Below are 23,487 nucleotides of genomic sequence, written 5' to 3' on the forward strand. Positions count from 1 at the left end.
TGTTTAGCCTCCATATGTTTGAATTTTTAATAATTTTTTTCCTGTAATTGAGATCTAATCTTACTGCACTGTGGTCAGAAAAGATGACTGGAATGATTTCAATTTTTTTGAATTTACCAAGACTAGATTTATGGCCCAGGATGTGATCTATTCTGGAGAAGGTTCCGTGTGCACTTGAGAAAAAGGTGAAGTTGATTGTTTTGGGGTGAAACGTCCTATAGATGTCAGTTGGGTCTAGCTGGTCCATTGTGTCCTTTAAAGTCTGTGTTTCCTTGTTCATTTTCTGTTTAGTTGATCTATCCATAGTTGTGAGTGGGGTATTAAAGTCTCCTACTATTATTGTGTTACTATTAATTTCCTCTTTCATACTCGTTAGCGTTTGCCTTACATATTGCGGTGCTCCTATGTTGGGTGCATATATATTTATAATTGTTATATCTTCTTCTTGGATTGATCCTTTGATCATTATGTAGTGTCCATCTTTGTCTCTTTTCACAGCCTTTATTTGAAAGTCTATTTTATCTGATATGAGTATTGTGACTCCTGCTTTCTTTTGGTCTCCGTTTGCGTGGAATATTTTTTTCCAGCCCTTCACTTTTAGTCTGTATGTGTCCCTTGTTTTGAGGTGGGTCTCTTGTAGACAGCATATATAGGGGTCTTGCTTTTGTATCCATTCAGCCAGCCTTTGTCTTTTGGTTGGGGCATTCAACCCATTTACATTGAAGGTAATTATTGATAGGTATGGTCCCGTTGCCATTTATTTTGTTGTTTGGGGTTCATGTTTATACCACCTTTCTGTGTTTCCTGTCTAGAGAAGATCCTTTAGTATTTGTTGAAGAGCTGGTTTGGTGGTGCTGAATTCTCTCAGCTTTTGCTTGTCTGTAAAGCTTTTGAGTTCTCCTTCATATCTGAATGAGATCCTTGCTGGGTAGAGTAATCTAGGTTGTAGGTTATTCTCTTTCATTACTTTAAGTATGTCCTGCCATTCCCTTCTGGCCTGAAGGGTTTCTATTGATAGATCAGCTGTTATCCTTATGGGAATCCCTTTGTGTGTTATTTGTTGTTTCTCCCTTGCTGCTTTTAATATTTGTTCTTTGTGTTTGATCTTTGTTAATTTGATTAATATGTGTCTTGGGGTGTTTCGCCTTGGGTTTATCCTGTTTGGGACTCTCTGGGTTTCTTGGACTTGGTTGGCTATTTCCTTCCCCATTTTAGGGAAGTTTTCAGCTATTATCTCCTCGAGTAACTTCTCATGGCCTTTCTTTTTGTCTTCTTCTTCTGGGACTCCTATGATTCGAATGTTGGGGTGTTTCACATTGTCCCAAAGGTCCCTGAGGTTGTCCTCATTTCTTTTGATTCTTTTTTCTTTTTTCCTCTCTGCTTCATTTATTTCCACCATTTTATCTTCTAACTCACTTATCCTATCTTCTGTCTCTGTTATTCTACTCATGGTTCCCTCCAGAGTGGCCTACCTCAAGAAACAAGAAAAAAGTCAAATAAATAACCTAACTCTACACCTAAAGCAACTAGAGAAGGAAGAAATGAAGAACCCCAGGGTTAGTAGAAGGAAAGAAATCTTAAAAATTAGGGCAGAAATAAATGCAAAAGAAACTAAAGAGACCATAGCAAAAATCAACAAAGCTAAAAGCTGTTTTTTTGAAAAAATAAACAAAATTGACAAACCATTAGCAAGACTCATCAAGAAACAAAGGGAGAAGAACCAAATTAACAAAATTAGAAACAAAAATGGAGAGATCACAACAGACAACACTGAAATACAAAGGATCATGAGACTACTACCAGCAGCTCTATGCCAATAAAATGGACAACTTGGAAGAAATGGACAAGTTCTTAGAGAAGTATAACTTTCCAAAACTGAACCAGGAAGAAATAGAAGATCTTAACAAACCTATCACAAGCAAGGAAATCAAAACTGTAATCAGAAATCTTCCAGCAAACAAAAGCCCAGGACCAGATGGCTTCACAGCGGAATTCTACCAAAAATTTAGAGAAGAGCCAACACCTATCTTACTCAATCTATTCCAGAAAATTGCAGAAGAAGGTAAACTTCCAAACTCATTCTATGAGGCCACCATCAGCCTAATTCCAAAACCAGACAAAGATGCCACAAAAACAGAAAACTACAGGCCAGGATCACTGATGAACATAGATGCAAAAATCCTTAACAAAATTCTAGCAAACAGAATCCAACAACATATTAAAAAAAATCATACACCATGACCAAGTGGGCTTTATCCCAGGAATGCAAGGATTCTTTAATATCCGCAAATCAATCAATGTAATACACCACATTAACAAATTGAAAGATAAAAACCATATGATTATCTCAATAGATGCAGAAAAAGCCTTTGACAAAATTCAACATCCATTTATGATTAAAACTCTCCAGAAAGCAGGAATAGAAGGAACATACCTCAACATAATAAAAGCTATATATGACAAACCCACAGCAAGCATCAGCCTCAATGGTGATAAATTGAAAGCATTTCCCCTGAAATCAGGAACAAGGCAAGGGTGCCCACTCTCACCACTACTATTCAACATAGTTTTGGAAGTGTTGGCCACAGCAATCAGGGCAGAAAAGGAAGTAAAAGGAATCCAGATAGGAAAAGAAGAAGTGAAACTCTGTTTGCAGATGACATGATCCTCTACATAGAAAACCCTAAAGACTCTACCAGAAAATTACTAGAGCTAATCAACGAATACAGTAAAGTTGCAGGATATAAAACTAACACACAGAAATCTCTTGCATTCCCATACACTAACAATGAGAAAACAGAAAGAGAAATTAAGGAAACAATACCATTCACCATTGCAACAAACAGAATAAAATACTTAGGAGTATATCTACCTAAAGAAACAAAAGACCTATACATAGAAAACTATAAAACACTGATGAAAGAAATCAAAGAGGACACAAACAGATGGAGAAATATACCGTGTTCATGGATTGGAAGAATCAATATTGTCAAAATGGCTATACTACCCAAAGCAATCTATAGATTCAATGCAATCCCTATCAAACTACCAACGGTATTTTTCACAGAACTAGAACAAATAATTTCACAATTTGTATGGAAATACAAAAAACCTCGAATAGCCAAAGTAACCTTGAGAAAGAAGAATGAAACTGGAGGAATCAACCTGCCTGACTTCAGACTCTACTACAAAGCCACAGTCATCAAGACAGTATGGTACTGGCACAAAGACAGAAATATAGATCAATGGAACAGAATAGAAAGCCCAGAGATAAATCCACGAACCTATGGTCACCTTATCTTAGACAAAGGAGGCAAGGATATACAATGGAAAAAAGACAACCTCCTTAAGAACTGGTGCTGGGAAAACTGGTCAACCACTTGTAAAAGAATGAAACTAGAACACTTTCTAACACCATACACAAAAATAAACTCAAAATGAATTAAAGATCTAAACGTAAAACCAGAAACTATAAAACTCCTAGAGGAGAACACAGGAAAAACACTCTCCGACATAAATCACAGCAGGATCCTCTATGACCCACATCCCAGAATTTTAGAAACAAAAGCAAAAATAAACAAATGGGACCTAATGAAACTTAAAAGCTTTTGCACAACAAAGGAAACTATAAGCAAGGTGAAAAGACAGCCCTCAGATTGGGAGAAAATAATAGCAAATGAAGCAACAGACAAAGGATCAATCTCAAAAATATACAAGCAACTCATGCAGCTCAACTCCAGAAAAATAAATGACCCAATCAAAAAGTGGGCCAAAGAACTAAACAGACATTTCTCCAAAGAAGATATACAGATAGCTAACAAACACATGAAAAGATGTCAACATCACTCATTATCAGAGAAATGCAAATCAAAACCACAATGAGGTACCATTACATGCCAGTCAGGATGGCTGCTATCCAAAAGTCTACAAGCAATAAATGCTGGAGAGGGTGTGGAGAAAAGGGAACCCTCTTACACTGTTGGTGGGAATGCAAATTAGTACAGCCACTATGGAAAACAGTGTGGAGATTCCTTAAAACGCTGGAAATAGAACTGCCATATGACCCAGCAATCCCACTTCTGGGCATACACACCGAGGACCAGATCTGAAAGAGACAGGTGCACCCCAATGTTCATTGCAGCACTGTTTATAATAGCCTTGACATGGAAGCAACCTAGATGCCCATCAGCAGACGAATGGATGAGGAAGCTGTGGCACATATACACCATGGAATATTACTCAGCCATTAAAAAGAATTCATTTGAATCAATTCTAATGAGATGGATGAAACTGGAGCCCATTATACAGAGTGAAGTAAGCCCGAAAGATAAAGACCATTACAGTATACTAACACATATATATGGAATTTAGAAAGATGGTAATGATAACCCAATATGCAAAACAGAAAAAGAGACTCAGATGTATAGAACAGACTTGTGGACTCTGTGGGAGAAGGCGAGGGTGGGATGTTTCAAGAGAACAGCATCGAAACATGTATATTATCTAGCGTGAAACAGATCACCAGCCCAGGTCAGATGCATGAGACAAGTGCTCGGGCCTGGTGCACTGGGAAGACCCAGAGGGATTGGGTGGAGAGGGAGGTGGGAGGGGGGACCGGGATGGGGAATACATGTAAATCCATGGCTAATTCATTTCAATGTATGACAAAAACCACTGCAATGTTGTAAAGTAATTAGCCTCCAACTAATAAAAATAAATGGAAAAAAAAAAAAGAGACACAACTTAGGAACTGAACAGCAACAACAAAATTGGTCAAAGAGTACAAATTTCCAGTTTGTTTTTTTTTTTAATTGGTAGAAAATTGCTTTACAATTTTGTGTTGGTTTTTGCCATATGACAATGCAAATCAGTCATAATATCCTTTTCTTCCTAAGTCTCTCTTCCCAGACTTCCAGTTTTAAGTTCTGGAGATCTGATGTACAGCATGGTACTCACACGACTAAGCAACTGAACTGAACTGAACCAAACTGATATACTTGAAAGTAACTCAGAAAGTCCAACTTGAATGTTCCTACCACAAGAAAGAAATGGTAGTTCTGGGATGGGATGGAGATGTGAGCTAAAGCTGTGGTGATCATCATTTTGCAGTGTGTCTGTATCCAGTCAACATGCTGCACACCTTCCACAGTGTCGTGTATCATTTATTATCTCAGTAAGGCTGGGAGAGAGTATTTTAAAACTGGCAAAAAGAAAAATCTGATAAAGGGCTTGTGTCTGGAATATATGAAGAACTCTCACAACTCAAGAAGAACAAAAACAACCCTTTTAAAAAAAATGGACCATAAAAATAAAATAAATAAATAAAAAATGGACCAAAGATATGAATAGACACTTTAGCAAAGAAAACATGAGCCCGAGAAAATTCATTAGGGGAAGGCATATTGAAACTACAGTGAGATCTAGTTCACATCCACTAATATAGCTAAACGTAAAATCTGAAATATCAAGTGCTACCAAAAATGTAGAACAAAAGTTTGATGGTTTCTTATAGAGTTAAAACAAATGGCATACAATGCCGCAATCCCACTTCTAAGTGCTTATTCAAGAGAAAAGAAAGCATGTGTTCACATAAAAGCTTGTACAAGAGCATTTATAGCCAGTTTATTCATAATAGCTCAAAACTGAAAACAACCCAAATGTCCACAAATTGAGATTCATTCATACAATGGAAAACTACTCAGCAGTAAAAAGGAATGAACTACTGACACAAAACAATGTGAATTAATTTGAAGAGTATTATGCAAAGGAATAGAAGCCAGACCTAAGAGTACATACGGTGTGATTCTCTTTACATGAAACCTAGGCAAGGCAGAACCACTGTGATGGAAAACAGACCCCTGGTTACTGGGGTCAGGTCTTGCATATTGGAGGAGGGACTTGACTTCAGAGGGGTACAAGGGAACTTCCTGGGGTGAGGGGATCGTCTCTATCATGATTATGGTAATGAGTCACATGGATGTTTATATTTCTCAAAACTCTTTGAATTGCCTGCTTAAAATTGGTCCATTTTATAATATGGAGCTCATTCCTCAGTCAAGCTGATTAAAGCTGGTTCAGAGGCAGGGCGAGCATAGTCTCTCAGAGAGGGTGTGAGTTGTTCCATCGGAGGAGAGGCAGCATTGAGACGGGCCGAGAGCAGGAGGGGCTCGCTGCCCGGAGGAGGAGTCCATGTCTGCCATGGAGACAGTGTGAAGCCAGGCGTGAGGAGACTCAGTTTCTAGCTGTAACTCTGCTTTAATAAATAACTTTAATAAACTTTGTATTTCTTTGCATTTTAATAGCTCCGGAAGGTTTATAAAGGACTTTTGTATTCACTACTCTGTCACGTTGACCTTGGCTGACCCACCAGCTCTGTTCCCTCATCTGTGGAGTTGAGGGCCGCCTCTTGTCTCTGGTGGCGCCGGCGGTGAGTGTGTCAGACGAAGGACTGGGGCGTGGAGAGGCCGTGACCGCACGTTGTGAGCAGCGGCGAGGTCCTTGTGGCCATGTCTGCGGTGGTCAGGGAGGGGCCCCCGCCGCCCCTCCTAGTCACGCCCTCTGTCTGCCTTGCCTTCTCCGCGGGCTCTTAGGCTCACTCCTCGCCCCAGCACCCTGTTCCCCACGGCCTGCTTTTCTCCCAGCCGCCGGCGGCCAGCTTCTGCCTCCTCCTCCCCACCGAAAATAAGTTTCTTTTACCATCGCTGTTGATTCCTTGCCTTGTGTCAAATCCGGTGACTTTCTTTTTTTCAGTCCTTCTTTTCCTTTTAACAGTGGCGAGTGCTCCCCGCTTAAGATGATTCTCCTGACTTCCAGAAGAATGTCTTCTCTTCCCCTTCTTCTCTCTGAGCTTTCGTCGAATACTCTTTACTGGTTTTACCCAGAATTCTGTCCTTACCTTGTTTTATACTGGTACTGTGTTATCCTTGGGTGATCACCTGTACTTTTGTGATTTCAACTGATGCTAACAGCCCTTAAGTTTCTTAACATCTTCCTGAGCACCTGGTGAGTGTTTTTGGAATCTGGACGTTTCTAACCATGGGCATCTGGATATTCCGAAGCACCTCTGAGTTTCATGGCAGAACTGTTAAGAACACCACTTTGAGAGCCCATCTGCCTGAATTTGACTCCTGACTCCACCACTTAGTAGCTATGAGCCTTAACCACTCCCTGCCTCAATTTCATCATCCCTTCAAAATAAAAAAAGGCTGGAGAATAACAGCACACACATCAGGTGGTATCTGATGATGAGCAGTATCTGATGCGCTGGAAGCTCTGTCAGTCTGCCTGCTGCTGCGCTTGTTGTTTTTTAGACACAGCTCTTTGTTTCCTGGGTCTTCTCCCTGCTCTTTGGCTCTTCTTGTATCCCTGGCATGTTCGGTCACATTCTCAGCCAGCCACTAGATTTCCCAGACCTGAGAGTCATCCAGGATTCCTTTTTTTCCCAAATAGCTCATATCTGCTTCATACCTCCTCACCTCTCACTGTTAGTGGTGTAAAAGTTACACCATGTTATCTTTCTATTTCCACTCCTCTTTTCTTGCCCACCCTGTCCAACCTTCCCGTGCTGTCTAGGGGCCAAGAATCTGTCTCAAACAAGTATAATTGTGATGCACCTGTACCTCCCTGCACAGGTGTGGGCTGTTCAGGTCCTGTGACAGGGCTTCTGCAGCCACCTTGAGATGAGAGAGCATCAGGGAGAGATGAAGAACAAGGGAACTCAGTCACCCTTCCTGCCCACCTCCCACCTGGACACCGAACACAGCAGCTTTGCAGCTTTCTCTCTTACTTATCTTTGTAGTCCTGCTGTCAGAAAACACCTCTGGCTTTCAGGATCAAGTCCAAGGTCTCAGTAAGACACGAGAGGTACTTTATGAATGAAGTATTCCTGTTCCTGCCCTGACCATAACGTGGTATGCCAGTTACTTAACACTTCATGAGCAAGTGTGCTGTACTGTCAACTGTACCCACGGTGCTCAGATTTCTCTGCTTCCTCTCATACTCTTCTCTCTGCCCACGTTACCTTTCCCATTGTCTGATTTGCTTGGCTAACTTCAGATTGGTCCTTAAGATTCAGCTCAGGCATCATCTCCAGAAATGATTTCCTGTCCCCACTTCAGGTGTGGTCAGACACCCTCATCTTTGTCCCTATTGTAGGCCACGCATCTCTCCATCACCACAGTGACAGGAGAACTTGTATACAAGCATATCCTCCTTGACCTGACTGTGCCCTACGAGAGGGCAAAACAGAGGTCTTGTGGCTTTTGCTAGTAGCTGTATCCCAAGCAGACAACTTGCTCATCCGTGACACGTAGTTGGTTTTTGGTAAATGATTGAGTTACTGTCTGTCTCAGTAACTTGACGGTGCAAACCACTTGGCATTTTTTTAAACAGGCCCTGCCAATGTTGCTGGATTCATCTCTTGGCCTGTCTAACGCTCCCCCCCTCTGTGGACTTGTACTAGCTTTGCCTCGTAAGCTCTGGGTACTTCCCTGACGTCTCTGTGCCTTTCTGCATGCTTCTCCGCCTTTCAGAATGGCTCTCCCTTCCCCTTTACATTTCCCCACAGGCCAGCCCCTTAACCTTCAAGGCCACTGTCAAGATAGGTTTCCTCTGGGAGATGTACCTAACCTTCAGCTTTACTCCCACAGCACTCTCTCAGACCCATGGCGTTCTCTGATTCCAATATTGTAGACATTTTTCCCCTTATTCCATTAGACTTGAGTTCCTTGGGGGCAAGAAACCACATCTCTTTACTCATTTTGTAAGACTGATTAGCTTCCATTAGCTTCTCACTCCATATAGAAATGTCCAGGACTCTTGATGTGCCATAAGCGGCCCTTCACAGTCTTTAAACTGTCTTTTCTCCTACCACCAACTGGGCACCTAAATGACAGCCCTTTGCAGCAGCCAGTAGGTTTTCTGAGCACATTCCAGGTTGGACTCATCATGCGTGTTTATGTTTCTTTCTTTTATGAAATGCTGACTGTTGACAGAGGCTCCGTTTGCTTCAGGATAGTGTGCTCTTTTTTATTAGTTTTTAAAATGTGTAATATTTCAGGCATACACCAAGAGGGCAGAGTAACCTAAAAGTCCCCTAGATACATTGTTGTTGTTTAGTCACTCAGCTGTGCCCAACTCTGGGACCTCATGGGCTGTAGTGCACCAGGCTTCCCTGGCCTTCTTCACTGTCTCCCCGAGTTTGCTCAACTCATGTCTAATGAGTTGGTGATGCCATCCAACCATCTTATCCTCTGTGGCTCTCTTCTCCTCCTGCCCTCAATCTTTCCCAGCATCAGGGTCTTTTCCAGTGAATTGGTTCTTTGCATCAGGTGGCCACAGTATTGTATGTATAGTATGTATATATCTAGTATAACTGAAAGAACATTTGAGAGAGCGCGTGCTGAGCCTCTCATTTCTTCCTCCCTGATCTCATTTCCTTCCTTTCTCAGAGAATGATGACTATCCTAAATGTTGTGTTTATCATTCCCATGTGTGTTTTATTACTTCAAAAGTTTTATCTGTAGAAGATATATAATGTTGATTTGTATGCTAAAGACACTGAATAAATAATAATGCCTTGTTCACATTCTCTACCAGGGTCCTTGCTCATTGAACAACATTGTTTTTTTGAGATTTATCCCGTTTATATAACCTTTAATTGCTACATAGTATCATTATATGACACACTATGTCATATAAACACACCTATGTCAAATAAACACACAGTTTATTTACCCATTGTATTCTTGACCAGAGTTTTTATTGCTTTTAGTTTTTCACCATTAAACCAATTTATAATGAACATTCTTGTACAAAAAGGAAAATCCAGTCTTTTTCCAATTTAAATTAAGTATCATGACAGCTATATTCTGAGTATCAGTGCACTTGGTAGTCAGTTTCACTTATTTCCAGAATCAGAATTACCCCTTCCATACAAATATCATGTGTGTTGCTTACTCTCACTAGCACTTAACTAGAGCTGGTATTTTGAATGCAAAAGCTTTAAGCAAAAGTTACTTTTCTCAGCAATTTGCAAATCATGTCTCATATAAATTTAGGTCATTGTGCCCTAAAAATACCAAATGGAAGACAAAATTAGAATTTTTTTTAAAAATTTAAGAAAACTTTGAGAGCTCTGGCTAACAGAACTGAGACAAAAGCCTATTAGATGGCAGAAGAATAACAGCCTGAGTAAGTGTGAATTCTGTTTCTTATTCACGATAGAAAACTGGAAGTGACCTCAGATCATCTGTTCCTACACTGACCTTCTTCAAAACAGCTGGGAGCATAGCTACAGGTTCTTGAGGTGGACCATATCAACACTGCAGGCCCGAAGCAGTCACATTTTCCCTTGTGTCCAACTGAAAGAGCTTGTGTTTGAATTGTAGTTCCCTTCCTTGTTTTGTCTTCTACTAACAAGGAAAGCAGATTGTTAGTATTCTCTTTTAAAATAAACAAACTAGCCTTTCTTCTCTGAAGAAAACATTATCAAACCCTCTTTGCTTTGATTCCCAGGACTCATTTCATAAATGTCTTCAATTGATGATAAAAGCTACCATAGATTATCTCTTTTGTCCTTCTCTGAAGGGTACACTCTTAGAACACTGACTGAGAAAATCCCAGGTTTGTTGAGCCCATGAAGCAGTTCTGGTATTATGTAAACATAAAGCACGCCACTGTACTTCACTTGCCCCCTTTCCTCCTACTAATACCAAAAAGCTCACTTCTTACAGGTGTGTTTACTGCTTTAGTTAGCTTTCTGTTTGGGCACCCAGTTGATGCCCCTTTTGAGTCTTGCCATGCCATGTACTAGAGTCAACCACCAAAGACCATTCCATCTCAGAAAGCTTCTGAAACTCCATTTATTTCAGAAAATTCACTAAGTTGTATATTTAGTTATGTAATATAATGACCTTGAAGGCCTTAGAATGTGGCCGTGTGCAGAGCTGACGTGCCTGGGTGTATGTCTGTTTGTGCAGCCAAAAGTGTCCTGAGCAGAAGCCTGCTTTTGTAGATAGCTCTGTGATTTCAGAGGGCTGCCAGGGTGGCACGAGTGGTAAAGAGCCCACCTGCCAATGCAGGAGATGTAAGAGACATCGGTTTGATCCCTGGGTCGGGAAAATCCCCTGGAGGAGGAAAATGGCAGCCCACTCCAGTGTTCTTCCCTAGAGAATCCCGTGGATAGAGGAAGCTGGCAAGCTATAGTCCTTAGGGTTGCAAAGAGGCAGACACGACTGAAGTGATTTAACATAACAACATACTAACTAATTAGGTGAACTTACTAATTTGCCCCTTTTATGCATTTCCTTGTGAATATGCTTTATACACTATTTCAACATATGTTTATCTCTTCATTTTCATTGTCTGAAAAATAATTCGTTTTTAAGAATATATACACCTTGCAGTTCAGTCCTATGTTCAATTATTCTTTTACTCAGCAGTTTTACTTTATCCTATCGTCAGTCTCATCTCAGGTATGCTAAAAATTATGTACAGGGGTGTTCACTGCACTGTAAACGTTACAATGATACTTTTCTAATGGATTAGTCAAAATGTGATTTATACATATGCTTGGATATCAGTTAACTAACAGTCAATATATGTTTTATTGAATGAATCAAAGATTGTATTATTAAGTGGAAAAAGTGCAAGGTACAGAGCAATACCTATTTTGTGAATTAAAAAGCATAGATGTATATGTATAGTATTCATTCCTATACATGCTTTGATGAATATAACATTTCTGGAATCATAGACAATAAACTGCTAACATTTGTTACCAGTGCATCATGGGAGTGAATGTGAGGAAAAAGCATGATGTTTACTTTTAATCTGGAAAAAGAAAAAACAAGGCAAAACTAAAACTCAAATAAAGAAGATCCATAAAAATAAAATGACAGAAACAATGCACAAACCCTTACAGATTGAGTCTTTTTCCTACTTCTTTACACACTTCCACTTCACTCTTCTCTCTGTCCCCTGTTTTGCCTCTGTGCTTTGCCTTCTGTTTGGAAATGCCTTCTCTCTCCTTGCACAGATTTTTTTCCTCTTCAAAGCTTTATATAAAGTCTAACCCCTTCATTAAACTTTACTGGACTATTCTATTTCACAGAAATCTCTCTTATCAACATGTGCTTGATCAGTGTTACATGATTTCACACTTATTCACCCAGTAATTATTTCACTGATTTTCCTGCAGTATTTGAATGTGAATCTAGAGAATATTCTTGGCTCTGTTCCATTTGCTTTGTGTGCATCCAGCATTACCCATAAGTGTTAAGAAACTTTTTCATTCATTTTTTGACATTTTAATGTTAGTTAATACTTAATCTGGAAAGAATACTTAGTAGTCTTGTTTTCAGTAATTATCCCATTTAAACCATCTGAAATAATTAGGTATTTTCCTAAATTGATATTCAGATCAATATTCTATTTAGAAAAATACCACTAAGAAATACTAGAGTAATGTTTCAGGCCTTAAAAAAGATACTACAAGTGATAGTTATATGGAAAAGTACGTGGAGTCAGAATTGTCTTTATTTTTAACCTGTTGTCTAGCCCAAAGAGGAATTCTATATTCATTAAATACAGTAGATGTAATATTAGGGTCATATAATTATGTATATTTGAAACTCTGTTATTTGGCATATACACATTTATGATTGTTACAGCTTCTTGGTAAATTCATCACTATAAAATTTCTCTCTTTATCTCTAGTAATAATCTTATCCTTAAACCTACTTTGTCTAATATTAATATAGCCACTCCACCTTTCTTATGATTAGTGTTTGTATTAAACAATATCTCTTTTGAATCATTTTACTGTTCACTTATCTGTATCTTCAAATTTACAAGTGTGGCTCTTATAAATAGCATGCTTTTGGGTTTAGTTTTTTTACCTAGTCTGACAGTCTCTTGTCATTTAACCAGAGGGTTTAATCCATTTATATTTAGTGTAATTTTGTTTTATACTTTGAAAATCACTCACTTAATTCTGTTAGGATCCATCTTAGAATAATCTTTACTCTTGGTTAGAATACTACTCCTAAAACATCACCTTTCCAAGAATTCAACTGAGTGTTATCCACTCTGACAGGCTGGAACTTCAGCATACCTCCAGTCTTTTGTGACTTCTCCAGTCTCTGTTTGGTTTGTGCCTTCTGAATGATGGTTCACTGTCACACCTTGTGAGGTCTGTCTCTGCACAGCACAGTTTAATATTTAGCCAAGCACTCAAGAATTGACACTGAGGCAGGTTTTGGACTTCCCTCTTGCAGTTCCCTCCAGTCTAACAATCTACTCTGCAAATTCCAGCTGCCACAGAAGCCCCAGATTCATATCTGTCTTCTTAGTACAATACTCTTGTGCACTGCTTGGGCCCCAGCTTTCTGAGCCACAGTCTAAAATGTTCCTCTAGATGGAAACTCACTTTCTAGGTAATGAATCACATGGGCCCCCCAAAAGACTCCCCTAGTGGCTCAGATCGTAAAGAACCACCTGCAGTGCAGGAGACCTGGGTTTGATCCGTGTGTCAGTAAGATTCCCTGGAGAAGGGAATGGCTGCCCCCTCCAGTATTCCTGCCTGGGCAGAATACTGGAACTCCAGTAGCAGAGGAGAACTCCATAGGCAAAGGAGCCAGATGGGCTACAGTCCGTGGGTCCTAAAGAGTTGGACACTATTGAGTGACTGACACAGCACTGTGGATCGCTCTTATTTTAGGGATCATAATCCTGTACTCAGATGTTGTTGAGCATCTGAAAGCAGTTACTTCATATATTTTGTTCAGTTTTTAGTTGTTTACACAGGCAAGTTATTCAGTACCAGTTAATTCATCATGGCCAGAAACAAAATCTTACAATACAAATATTGAAAGTCAGTCTTTTTGAGAAATAAGAGTATAAAGCCATGATATAGAATTGTGGACTGTATATTATGCTAGAGAATAATCTAATACACTTATTTGAAAGATGAGAAAAATTGAGATACAGCAAGCTCAAGTGATTTGTAACAGAGTATACACTGTGAGTTACTCGTAAAGTCAGTTCATGTCCCAGGTTTTCTAAATTTCTGTCCATTGTTCTTTACATGGTAGTAATCTTCTGAAAGTTTCTCTTGTGCTTGAAATACAGTCTTAAACTGGCAAACTTTTATTTTTTAGAGCCCTTAGAATTTAAACATTCTTTTCACTTTATCATTTATTAGATCAATAGTATTGTTAATCTTGCTGTTCACACAGGCATGAAAAAATAATCATTTACAAATATATTTTGAAATAATTGACATTCTGTGTAATTATATAATTTCATATAAAACCTATGAAAGGAGACACTTTGTTCTTTTAATATAATTGGGCTTTTGTTTGTTTTTTCAGCTTGTTTTCCTTGCTCTCAAAAAAACACAACAAAGTTCTGGAACAAGCCACACAGTCCTTGAGAGGTTCGCTGAGTTCCAATGATGTTCCTCTACCAGATTATGTAAGTAGTTACCTTACTTGTCAATAAAAAATTTTTCCTTTCATTGCTAAATTAAAAAATAACAATTCCCCCTCTTCCCAAGTTCTGACTGTTCTTGGCCACTGAGAAACCTGTAATAGAAAATAAAGAAGAAACATTTCAAATTAAGGGAAAAAGTTTTTTCAAAGATTATTAACACGTGGTAGAAGAAAGTCAAACCTAAGTCAATGATTGTTAATAATTAGGAATCTTATTGCTTTAGTCAGGAAGGCCACCCAAACATTACAGAGAAATGAAAGGAGGAATTTTATAAGAAGTATGCAAAGGTTTCTCGCTAAACTCAAGGGGAAGATAACACACCTGGATTTCAGGGAACAAGAACCTAAGGTTGAAAAGCCATTGGATTCTTCAAAATAGCCTGTCTTTCTGGACATTTAGTTTTGTTATCTGCTTCTTTTTGCTTCAGATTTGCTATGCTGCTGCGTCCCGTAGGCCCCTTTTCTCTAGTTGCTGTCTGAAATAGCAGCCCTCAGCCCTCCTCCGCCACTCCCAACCCTTAACGTGTTTCGGTGAGAGTCATGCCTTCTGCTGGCTGTTCAGAGGCCTGCCGTCCTCAGGTCCCGGGAGAGAGAATCTAGCTGGCTCTACTGGGGGTCTCGTCCGGGGTGTCTGCCCTGGTCTCGTCGGTCATGGTCAGCAGAGACCAGCAGTAACGTGGTATTTGTTCCCCCTGCTTTAAAGATGAAGAGGTTATTACCACCTGGCCTCAGAGGATGATGATAGACTAGAGTAGACACAGCCCAGGGAGGAGCCCTGTGGAATAAGAAGGGGAACCCGTTATGTGGATTCCTTTAGGACAGCGGCATTGTCCGTGACACTTCTTATATTGTGGAGCGTGCTTAGATGAGGCTGCGAGAAACTTTCATGTCACGAGTCACAGAGATAGTTCATCCAGTTCTAATAAGGACCTCCCTATTTGTTTATCTGGGGACAACTTAAAGTCAATATTCAGAAACTTGAGCAGAGAATTTTTATATTCTGAGTTTGAAGTGGTGATATGTACCAGACAGCCAGAGAGTTGTTTTCCTTGTTTCCTGCTGTGGTTTGTTTCATTTCTAAATGGTTGTGCTGATAGGAGACTGTGGGAACAGCACCCAGTCCGGATATCAGGCACTGATAAACAGAGATAGCTATGTGCAGCCACAACCTGACTGGCGCTGTTTTTCTTCTCTTTTATTTATTTATGTAGTGTGTGTGTGAGAAAGGTGTTATGATCTGTCATCCCATTCAGGTATTAAGTTTGAAATTCCAAAGTACTTCTCTCTTACCAAAAAAAAAAGTATCTTTTAAAATTTTCCTGCTAGCTGAATATTCTCATCTTTTTGAAAAAATGAGCATTATGGCTGATATAATTCTTTCCTTGTCATAACTTGTTCTAAGAAAAGTAATTCTTTGTACTTGCTCCTTGGAATCCACATTTGGGGCCAGAGTGGCAACAGGGTTCTGTTTATTAAGAATGTGAATTTTGTTCATCTGTAAATGTTTTGTCATTTTTATACACATATAATTTGATTTATATAGTATTCCTATTGTTTCATTCCACACAAAATGTGTTGAATGTGTATGCTGAGGTTGCCTTAGTAGTATTCTCCTTTAATCAGAGGCCTGAAAATTGATATTTTCTTTGAGAAAGTGGGTCATATTTAACAGCATTTGCCAGTTATGGAGGTGATTAAGCAGTGAAAGCACAAGCTGAACCCGTAATGGATATATGAAGACTGCTATTGAACTGTACGGTTTTTATAGAGTCCTTGTTTTCCTCTTGCATGAAATTTTCAGTTAATAAAAAGGAACTTCTCGAAGCATCTGCTTTCTAGAAATACAAGGAAAATTCCATATGAAGCGGTCATTAACAGTCTTATTTTAACATTTGTATTATGAAACTTTGCAAATCACAGCATTTTTCAGATAGGTTTATGAACTTGAATTTTGCTGCCTTTCCTTAGAGCTAAGTGAAGAGGGTGGGTAACACTGATTCAGTCGTAGTATCGATAATTGTGAATCACTCCTCCTGCCGCTAGACTGAAAGGTGACTAAAGAAAACAGTAACAACATCAAAAGTAGGTGCTGCGGTAGTTCTTCTTGGTGACAACTCATGTTTTATTGGTCATTCTCATTGCTCAAAACACTATGTATGAGAGAGTGAACTTTTGAAACCATGTTCTCATTATCATTCTCTTTTAACTTGGCCATTAATTGAACAAATAAAGTATGTTCGCTTTTTCTTCCCCAGAAATTTCATTTGTTAAGTGTCTTTGCCAACAACCACATAAAATTCTGTGTCCTCAACGAATGCATTAGAACACTTGTTTGTAAAAGACGGAAAAGGAAAATGAAAGGGCCTTAATGCAACAGTGAATTCCCAGATGTATACTTTCTACACCAGGACTGAGAGAACTATATTAGCAGAGAGTTTGAATATGTGCATAAAAATAAGGATTTGTTTTTCTTCTCACTGTAGTACATAGAGTACTTTCAGTCTACCTAGAGATTTCTGAGTTTATTAAGAAAAGTTTATTGTCATTATACTGGATAATTCACCAGTCAATTGAGGAACAACATAGAAAACAAATAGCATGTTACAAAAACATTAATATCAGTACTTTAGTACAGCCATTTTGTCTGAACCTCTCAGGGGAAATCTGAAACCTTCAGCCAGCTTCTAGATAATGAGGAAATGCCCTGACTGCTTAAGGGAAAATAAAACAAAAATTGCAGTTGAGCTCTCCATGGGGAGAGAGAATGCTCACTACAGTGATAGCTGGTCAGAGAGTGATTAAGGCATTTAGGAAGGCTAGTGAAGTTCAGTTGACTTGGCTGAGTTTTGGTGTCTTTATATCAGAGTTTCATAAAATTTAATTCAGTGACTAAAAAGACATGAGAGAATTGTTAGAGAAGAATCTTTCAACACTGTTTTCCTAAGAATTAACCCCTAGGGACTTGTCTGGCAGTCCAGTGGTTAAGACTCTGCACTTCCACTGCTGGAGGTACAGGTTCCATCCCCAGTCAGGGAACTAAGACCCAACTTGCTTCAAGGCTCAACCAAAAGAGGAAAAAAGAAAAGAATAAACCTCTGAAAATAACTTTAGCCATATAAAACAAAATCTGAATATAGGCAGTGAAACAAAAATAATAAATGAATTATAGCTGCTTTTTAAATGTAAACTGTAGCTTTTAATTAGGACTGTTGTCACAATTACATGTAAATGTTGTTTCCCTGATTTCTAATGATTATCTTGACAACTAGTTGAGATGACTAGTTTATTCTCAGTGGAATCTTAAGGAACCAAATTATATTGCCGTATGATCATCAAAGAACTTTTTAACCTTTTCATAGGATCCACTTTCCCATCTCATTCCAAACATAAATGCAAAGGCAAAAGCCAGAAAGACCCTGGCCAAAAAGAGTAAGGAACCAGATCAGAAAAATCCCCAGATATAGAAATAGTAACTAAGGGTTTATCACCAACTTGCTAAGCAAGTACAGTCATCCCCCTCTTAGCCCCAGTTTTGCTTTCTGAGGTTTCATTTACCCACGGTCAACTGCAGTCCAAAAATATTAAATGGAGAATTCCAGAAATAAGCAGTTGATAGTTTCACATTTCACACCGTTCTGAGTAGCATGATGACATCTCTCGATGTTCGGCTCCATCCTGCCTGAGACATGAATCATCCCTTTGTCCAGCATATCCCGACCATTAGTCACATAGTAGCAATCCAGATTATCAGCTGCCTGTTGCAGGATAGCAGTGCTTGTGTTTAAATAACCCTTATTTTGCTTAATGACCCTAAAGCACAAGAGTAGTGATGCTAGCAATTTGGACATTCTCTTCTAGTACCTAATTCATGAGTCAAACTTTATCATAAGCTGTACGTATAGGAAAAAACATAGTATACTGTTGCCTCTCAATGCCTGAGGGGGATTGGTTCTAGGAGCCCTCACATATACCAAGATCCAAGGATGCTCATGTCCCTTATATAAAGTGGTATAGTACAGTCAGCCCTCCATATCCTCAGATTTACCCAACCACGGATAGAAATTTCTATCCAAGGCTGGTTAGATCCACCGAAGTAAAACCTGAGACTATGGAGGGCCGATTATATTTATTGGAAAAAATCCATGATCCGATGCGGGATGGCCAGTGACAGCTGATGGTTCAGGGTTTCTTTCAGGGATGATAAAAATGTTTGAAAATTAGATTGTGGTGATGGTTGCACAATTCTGAATGTACTAGAAACTGTTCAATTGTGCATTTAAATTAACAGAGTACATGGTTGTAAAGGCTTCCCAGCTGGATCAGTGGTAAAGAATCTGCCTGCCAATATAGGAGATGCAGGTTTGACCCCTGGGTCAGGAAGATCCCCCAGAAGAGGAAATGGCAACCCACTCCAGTATTCTTGCCTGGGAAATCCCATGGACAAAGGAGCCTGGCGAGGGGGGGTCACAAAGAGTTGGACACGACTGAGCACCCGTGCACTCATACATGCACATGGTTGTGGATGTTATCTCAATGAAGCCATTTTAAAAAAAACTAGTACTTGGAGCACTGTGGAAAGAAAAGAGCTATTTGTTGAGTGTAATAACATGTAGATACCAGCTTGGCTGGCATTGTGGCATGAGAGTGAATTTAGAAAAATTAATTTTAAACTCTGAAAAAGTCAATATTTTCAGAGAGGGGAAAATATGTTTCTTGAGCATGACTTGACTTTAGAAACTGCTAAAGTCAACTAGATAATGCAATTACACAAGTGTGTTCAGTCGCTCATGTGTCTTTGCAATCCCATGGACTATAGCCTGCCAGGTTTCTCTGTCCATGAAATTTTCCAGTTAAGAATATTGCAGTGGGTTGCCCTTTCCTCCTCCAGAGAATCTTCCTGACCCAGGGACTGAACCTGCATCTCTTATGTCTCCTGCATTAGCAGGTGGATTCTTTATCATTAGTGCCTCCTGGGAAGCCATATTTTTTCGGCCTGGTTTAAAAGCAAAAATATGGAAATAAGGGGGGAAAATCTATCTTTAGGGAACTGATTAAAGTTTAAGTTTATCCAATGCAGTATTCTTCAGATATTTTTTAAACAAACTCAATCCATATAGACTTATATGAAGCGATATCCATAACACTTTTATTTGGTAGAAAAAAACAAAACCATACTTTATAGTATATAGGTTATATGTACATGTATGATTGGAAGTGTTCATTTAATTTTTCTGGAATAGTGCATAAGAAAATATTAAATAGTGGTTACCTATGGGGAGTTAGATTGAAAAGAAGGGAAAACAGAACTTATTACCTTATACTTTTCTTTTTAGATAAAGATCTTTACGTTTTTGTCATGTTTATTACTTATTTGCCCCTGCCTTCTCGCCCTTCTTTCTTTTTTCCCTCCCTCAGTCCTTTCTGTCTTTATTATTTTCATATAATTTTAGACTTACAAAGAATTTTTTTTATTTTAATTGGAGGCTAATTACTTTACAATATTGTGGTTTTTGCCATACATTCACATGAATCAGCCATGGGTGTACATGTGTTCCCCATTTCCATATAGCCTTCACCAGCTTTCCCCTTTGTAAATATCTTACATAACCATAAACCATTTTTCAAAACTAAAAAATTAACCTTGGTACAATACTGTTAACTAAAACACATACCTCATTTGAATTTTACCAGTTTTAACACTATTGCCCTTATTCTTTTCTGGTATCCGGTCCAGGATCCTACATTGCATTTTGTTGTCATGTTTCCTTAGTCTTTCCTTGTATATCATGACCTTTGACACTTAGAAGAGTACTAATCAGTTATTTTGCAGAATGTCCCTCAATTTGGGTTCGTCTGGCATTTTCTCATGATTAGATTGATGTTATGCATTATTGGAAAGGATACTACAGAAGTGATGTGCCCTTCTCAGAGCATCATTCCAGAGAATACACAGGGTTGGTCTATATTACTGGTGATGTTTGGGTTTCCCAGGTAGTGCTAGTGGTAAAGAACTCACGTGCCAATGCAGGGGATGTAAAAGAGGTGACTTCATTCCTTGGGTTGAAAAGATCCCCTGGAGAAGGAAATGGCAACCTACTCCAGTATTCTTGCCTGAGAATCCCATGGACAGAGGAGCCTGACGGGCTACAGTCTAGGGTTGCACAGAGTCAGACATGACTGAAGCGACTTAGCACACACGCACTGGTGATGTTTTCACTTGATCACATCACTGGGATGATGTCTGCCAATATTCTTCACTGTAAACTTGCTAATTTTCCCTTTATAATTCCTGTATGCTTTATATAGTAGTTATTTTCACATATTGGAAATACTTTATTAGATTATTAAATATTTCTACTATATTGATAAAGAGTATATGGGGAAGATACTTGGAGACAATGCCAATATCCAGTTTTTCCCTAAACATTTTCCTACAGATCTTAGCATGCATTGATCAATCTTGTCTGCATCATTATTTTACTGAGTTTGGAATGATTTTCTATTTGTCTCATTCCCTCTACATTTATAAATGGAATTCTGCAAGGAAGAGTTGTCACCTCTCCCCAAAGTTCTTGCCTGTGCAGTTATTTATTTCTATCAGTATTAACTCCTGGACACTTATTTTCTTCTTATCATCCAGGACTGTCGTTATTTTGTTACTCAGGTTATTCCAACTTTAGCCATTTCAGGTTTTGTCCGCTACCGTTTGAATATGCATCAACCTTTTTTTTTTCTTTTTGCAACCTTCACGGTGCTCCAACTCATCTCATATTTCCTCTGCTTCAGCCCTAAAATCAATCAGTTCTCCAAGGAGGATCATGAAATTTGAATCAAGATCTTAATCGTTACTTTCATAATGTCAAAACCAATGTAAAAAACAAGAATCAAACATTGTGAATAAGGTTACAAATCTTACTACCTTCCCTACAACTGCTGTGAATTTAAGTAAATTCCAAACCCCACACAGATTAAGTCCCAAGAAGTTTCTTCTTTAGAACAATTGATTTAAAAAATCAAATAAATGAGGCCTCTAGCAAGTGAGCAAACTCCACACCCCACCCCTGCCACTTTTTCTTCCTAATTAAAAACAAGGACTTTAACATAACATAATCAGACTGATTTTCTTGGTTGTGTTATAATTTGATTTTGATGCATTTCTGAACTGGGAGTTTCAGAAATGTTTTGAGAATGCTTCTAAAGACAATTTGAGTTGGAGAAATCCCCTCTTGCTTAAAAGAGAAAAATAAATTCCTTCACTCTTAAGAAACACACCTGAATTGAGATAAAGACTACTGCCCTTTATTCCTAGAGAGGAAATTTGTCCTGTCCCTTCTTATAGAATACGGTAGAATATCCTTTTTAAGGATTTTTTTTTAATTACCATGAAAAGTACTTAAGTAACTTTTATGTTCCCTCTACTGCCTTATAAACAGATGTTTGCATTGAAATCTGGTAATGATTAATTAACTTTCTAAGAGAAGTTTAAAGAATACAGAAAAAATAACCCATGCATATTAAATTCAGTAGCAATGTGTGATAAATTTGTAAGAATCAGTGAACACAGTTTCTTTCTTCCCCCTCCCATTGGAGTGAAAACATTCTTACCTGCTGCTGTACAGAGCTAATATAAAAACATCTTTTCCTAAGATTCTTCAAACTTTCATTGTTAGAAATCATTAATTTGCTCTTTGCTCAACTATTTGTTGTTTTTCCCTCTCTTTCTCCCTTTCTGCCTGAGTTCATAGTTCCTAATAGGAAGAAAAGAAGTCTACTACTTGGAATTTTCTTTGATATATCCTTGATTTACATGGCAAATAGAAAGCAGCTGTCTATTTAAGCATCTAATTCTTGAAACCATAGTCCCCTCAAGCGTCATCTGGAAATAATGTAGCCTGTAAAACAAAGCTAAGAAGAAAAGGCAATGTTTGTTTTATGTGGGATGAATGATTTCTGTTGGGGTCCTTTAATTCAGCTATTATGAGGGTTATTAAAAAGCAGTATTACAAAAGAGGTTTAAATGAAAAGAATTTTTGAGCTGGTATCTTATTATTACGGTTGATTATAGTCAAAGCTGCAAATATTTTATAAATGGCACTTTATTATAGTTTCTCCAAATAAGACCCCCAAAAACTAGTAATCTTACTCATTGTATGAGTGGAAACTCAACTCTCTCCTTAGTGGATTTAATTTCTGAGAAAAAAAAAATTGTATTGAGAATTTAGCTCTGCTTGTTTTGTTGGAAATTTCATGGCTTTCTGAAAAATTCTTAAGAAATCTTTATAAGAATATTTGAGTATTACCTTATAAATGCAAAAATGAACATAAAATCATCAAAGTTTATCTAGGCTTCAGGTATTATTAGAAGATTCAGTGAACACCAGAGAAAGTTAAGCCTAAATTGTTTCTCACCTTATTCATAAATTATTTGAGTTTCCAAGATGTGAGTTTGAAGATCTCAGTCATGAGAAGTGATATTCTTTGGGAAGCAGAAGACAAGTTGATTTGCGCTTTGACAGTTGTTAGAGGCTATTCCATGCTTGGAGTGTATTGGTTTTCTTGATTTGTTAACACAACAAAGTAGTTGTTTTTGGAAAATGGACTTATAAGAACTAAGTTTCAGTCCTCGAAACTGAAGTTACTTATCATGTTTGTTTAATAATAAACTGGACAGGCATGCATGGTTAATTATTTTTATGCATTTGGGTCTAATCTCTTACTTGGAATTGGATAATGAGCTAAAACTCTGCTAATAATGAAACAAAAGTTATTCTTACTCAAATTTCAATTCACTGACCAGTATGATACATCTTCATAAGAAAGTTAATACTGATTATTAAAAGTTTAGTACGTTTTTAGGCTTAGAAAAGAAAGAAAGTGAAGTCGCTCAGTCGTGTCTGACTCTTTGCAACCCCATGGACTGTAGCCTACCAGGCTTCTCCATCCGTGGGATTTTCCAGACAAGAGTACTGGAGTGGGTTGCCATTTCCTTCTCCAG

General features: G+C 38.4%; 1 protein-coding gene across 6 annotated transcripts in view; it reads left to right on the top strand.

The window, feature by feature from the left end:
* The window catches only part of DYM (dymeclin), a 385,106-nt gene that overhangs the window by 248,087 nt on the left and 113,532 nt on the right, over positions 1–23,487 (top strand). For all 6 annotated transcript variants that reach the window (XM_070452575.1, XM_070452578.1, XM_070452576.1 and 3 more), the window contains one exon: positions 14,373–14,475. In XM_070452575.1, the coding sequence (XP_070308676.1) occupies positions 14,373–14,475 (103 nt within the window). The remainder of the gene's footprint in view (positions 1–14,372; positions 14,476–23,487) is intronic.

Source organism: Odocoileus virginianus, chromosome 22 (genome assembly GCF_023699985.2).
Source record: "Odocoileus virginianus isolate 20LAN1187 ecotype Illinois chromosome 22, Ovbor_1.2, whole genome shotgun sequence".
Lineage (NCBI taxonomy): Eukaryota > Metazoa > Chordata > Mammalia > Artiodactyla > Cervidae > Odocoileus > Odocoileus virginianus.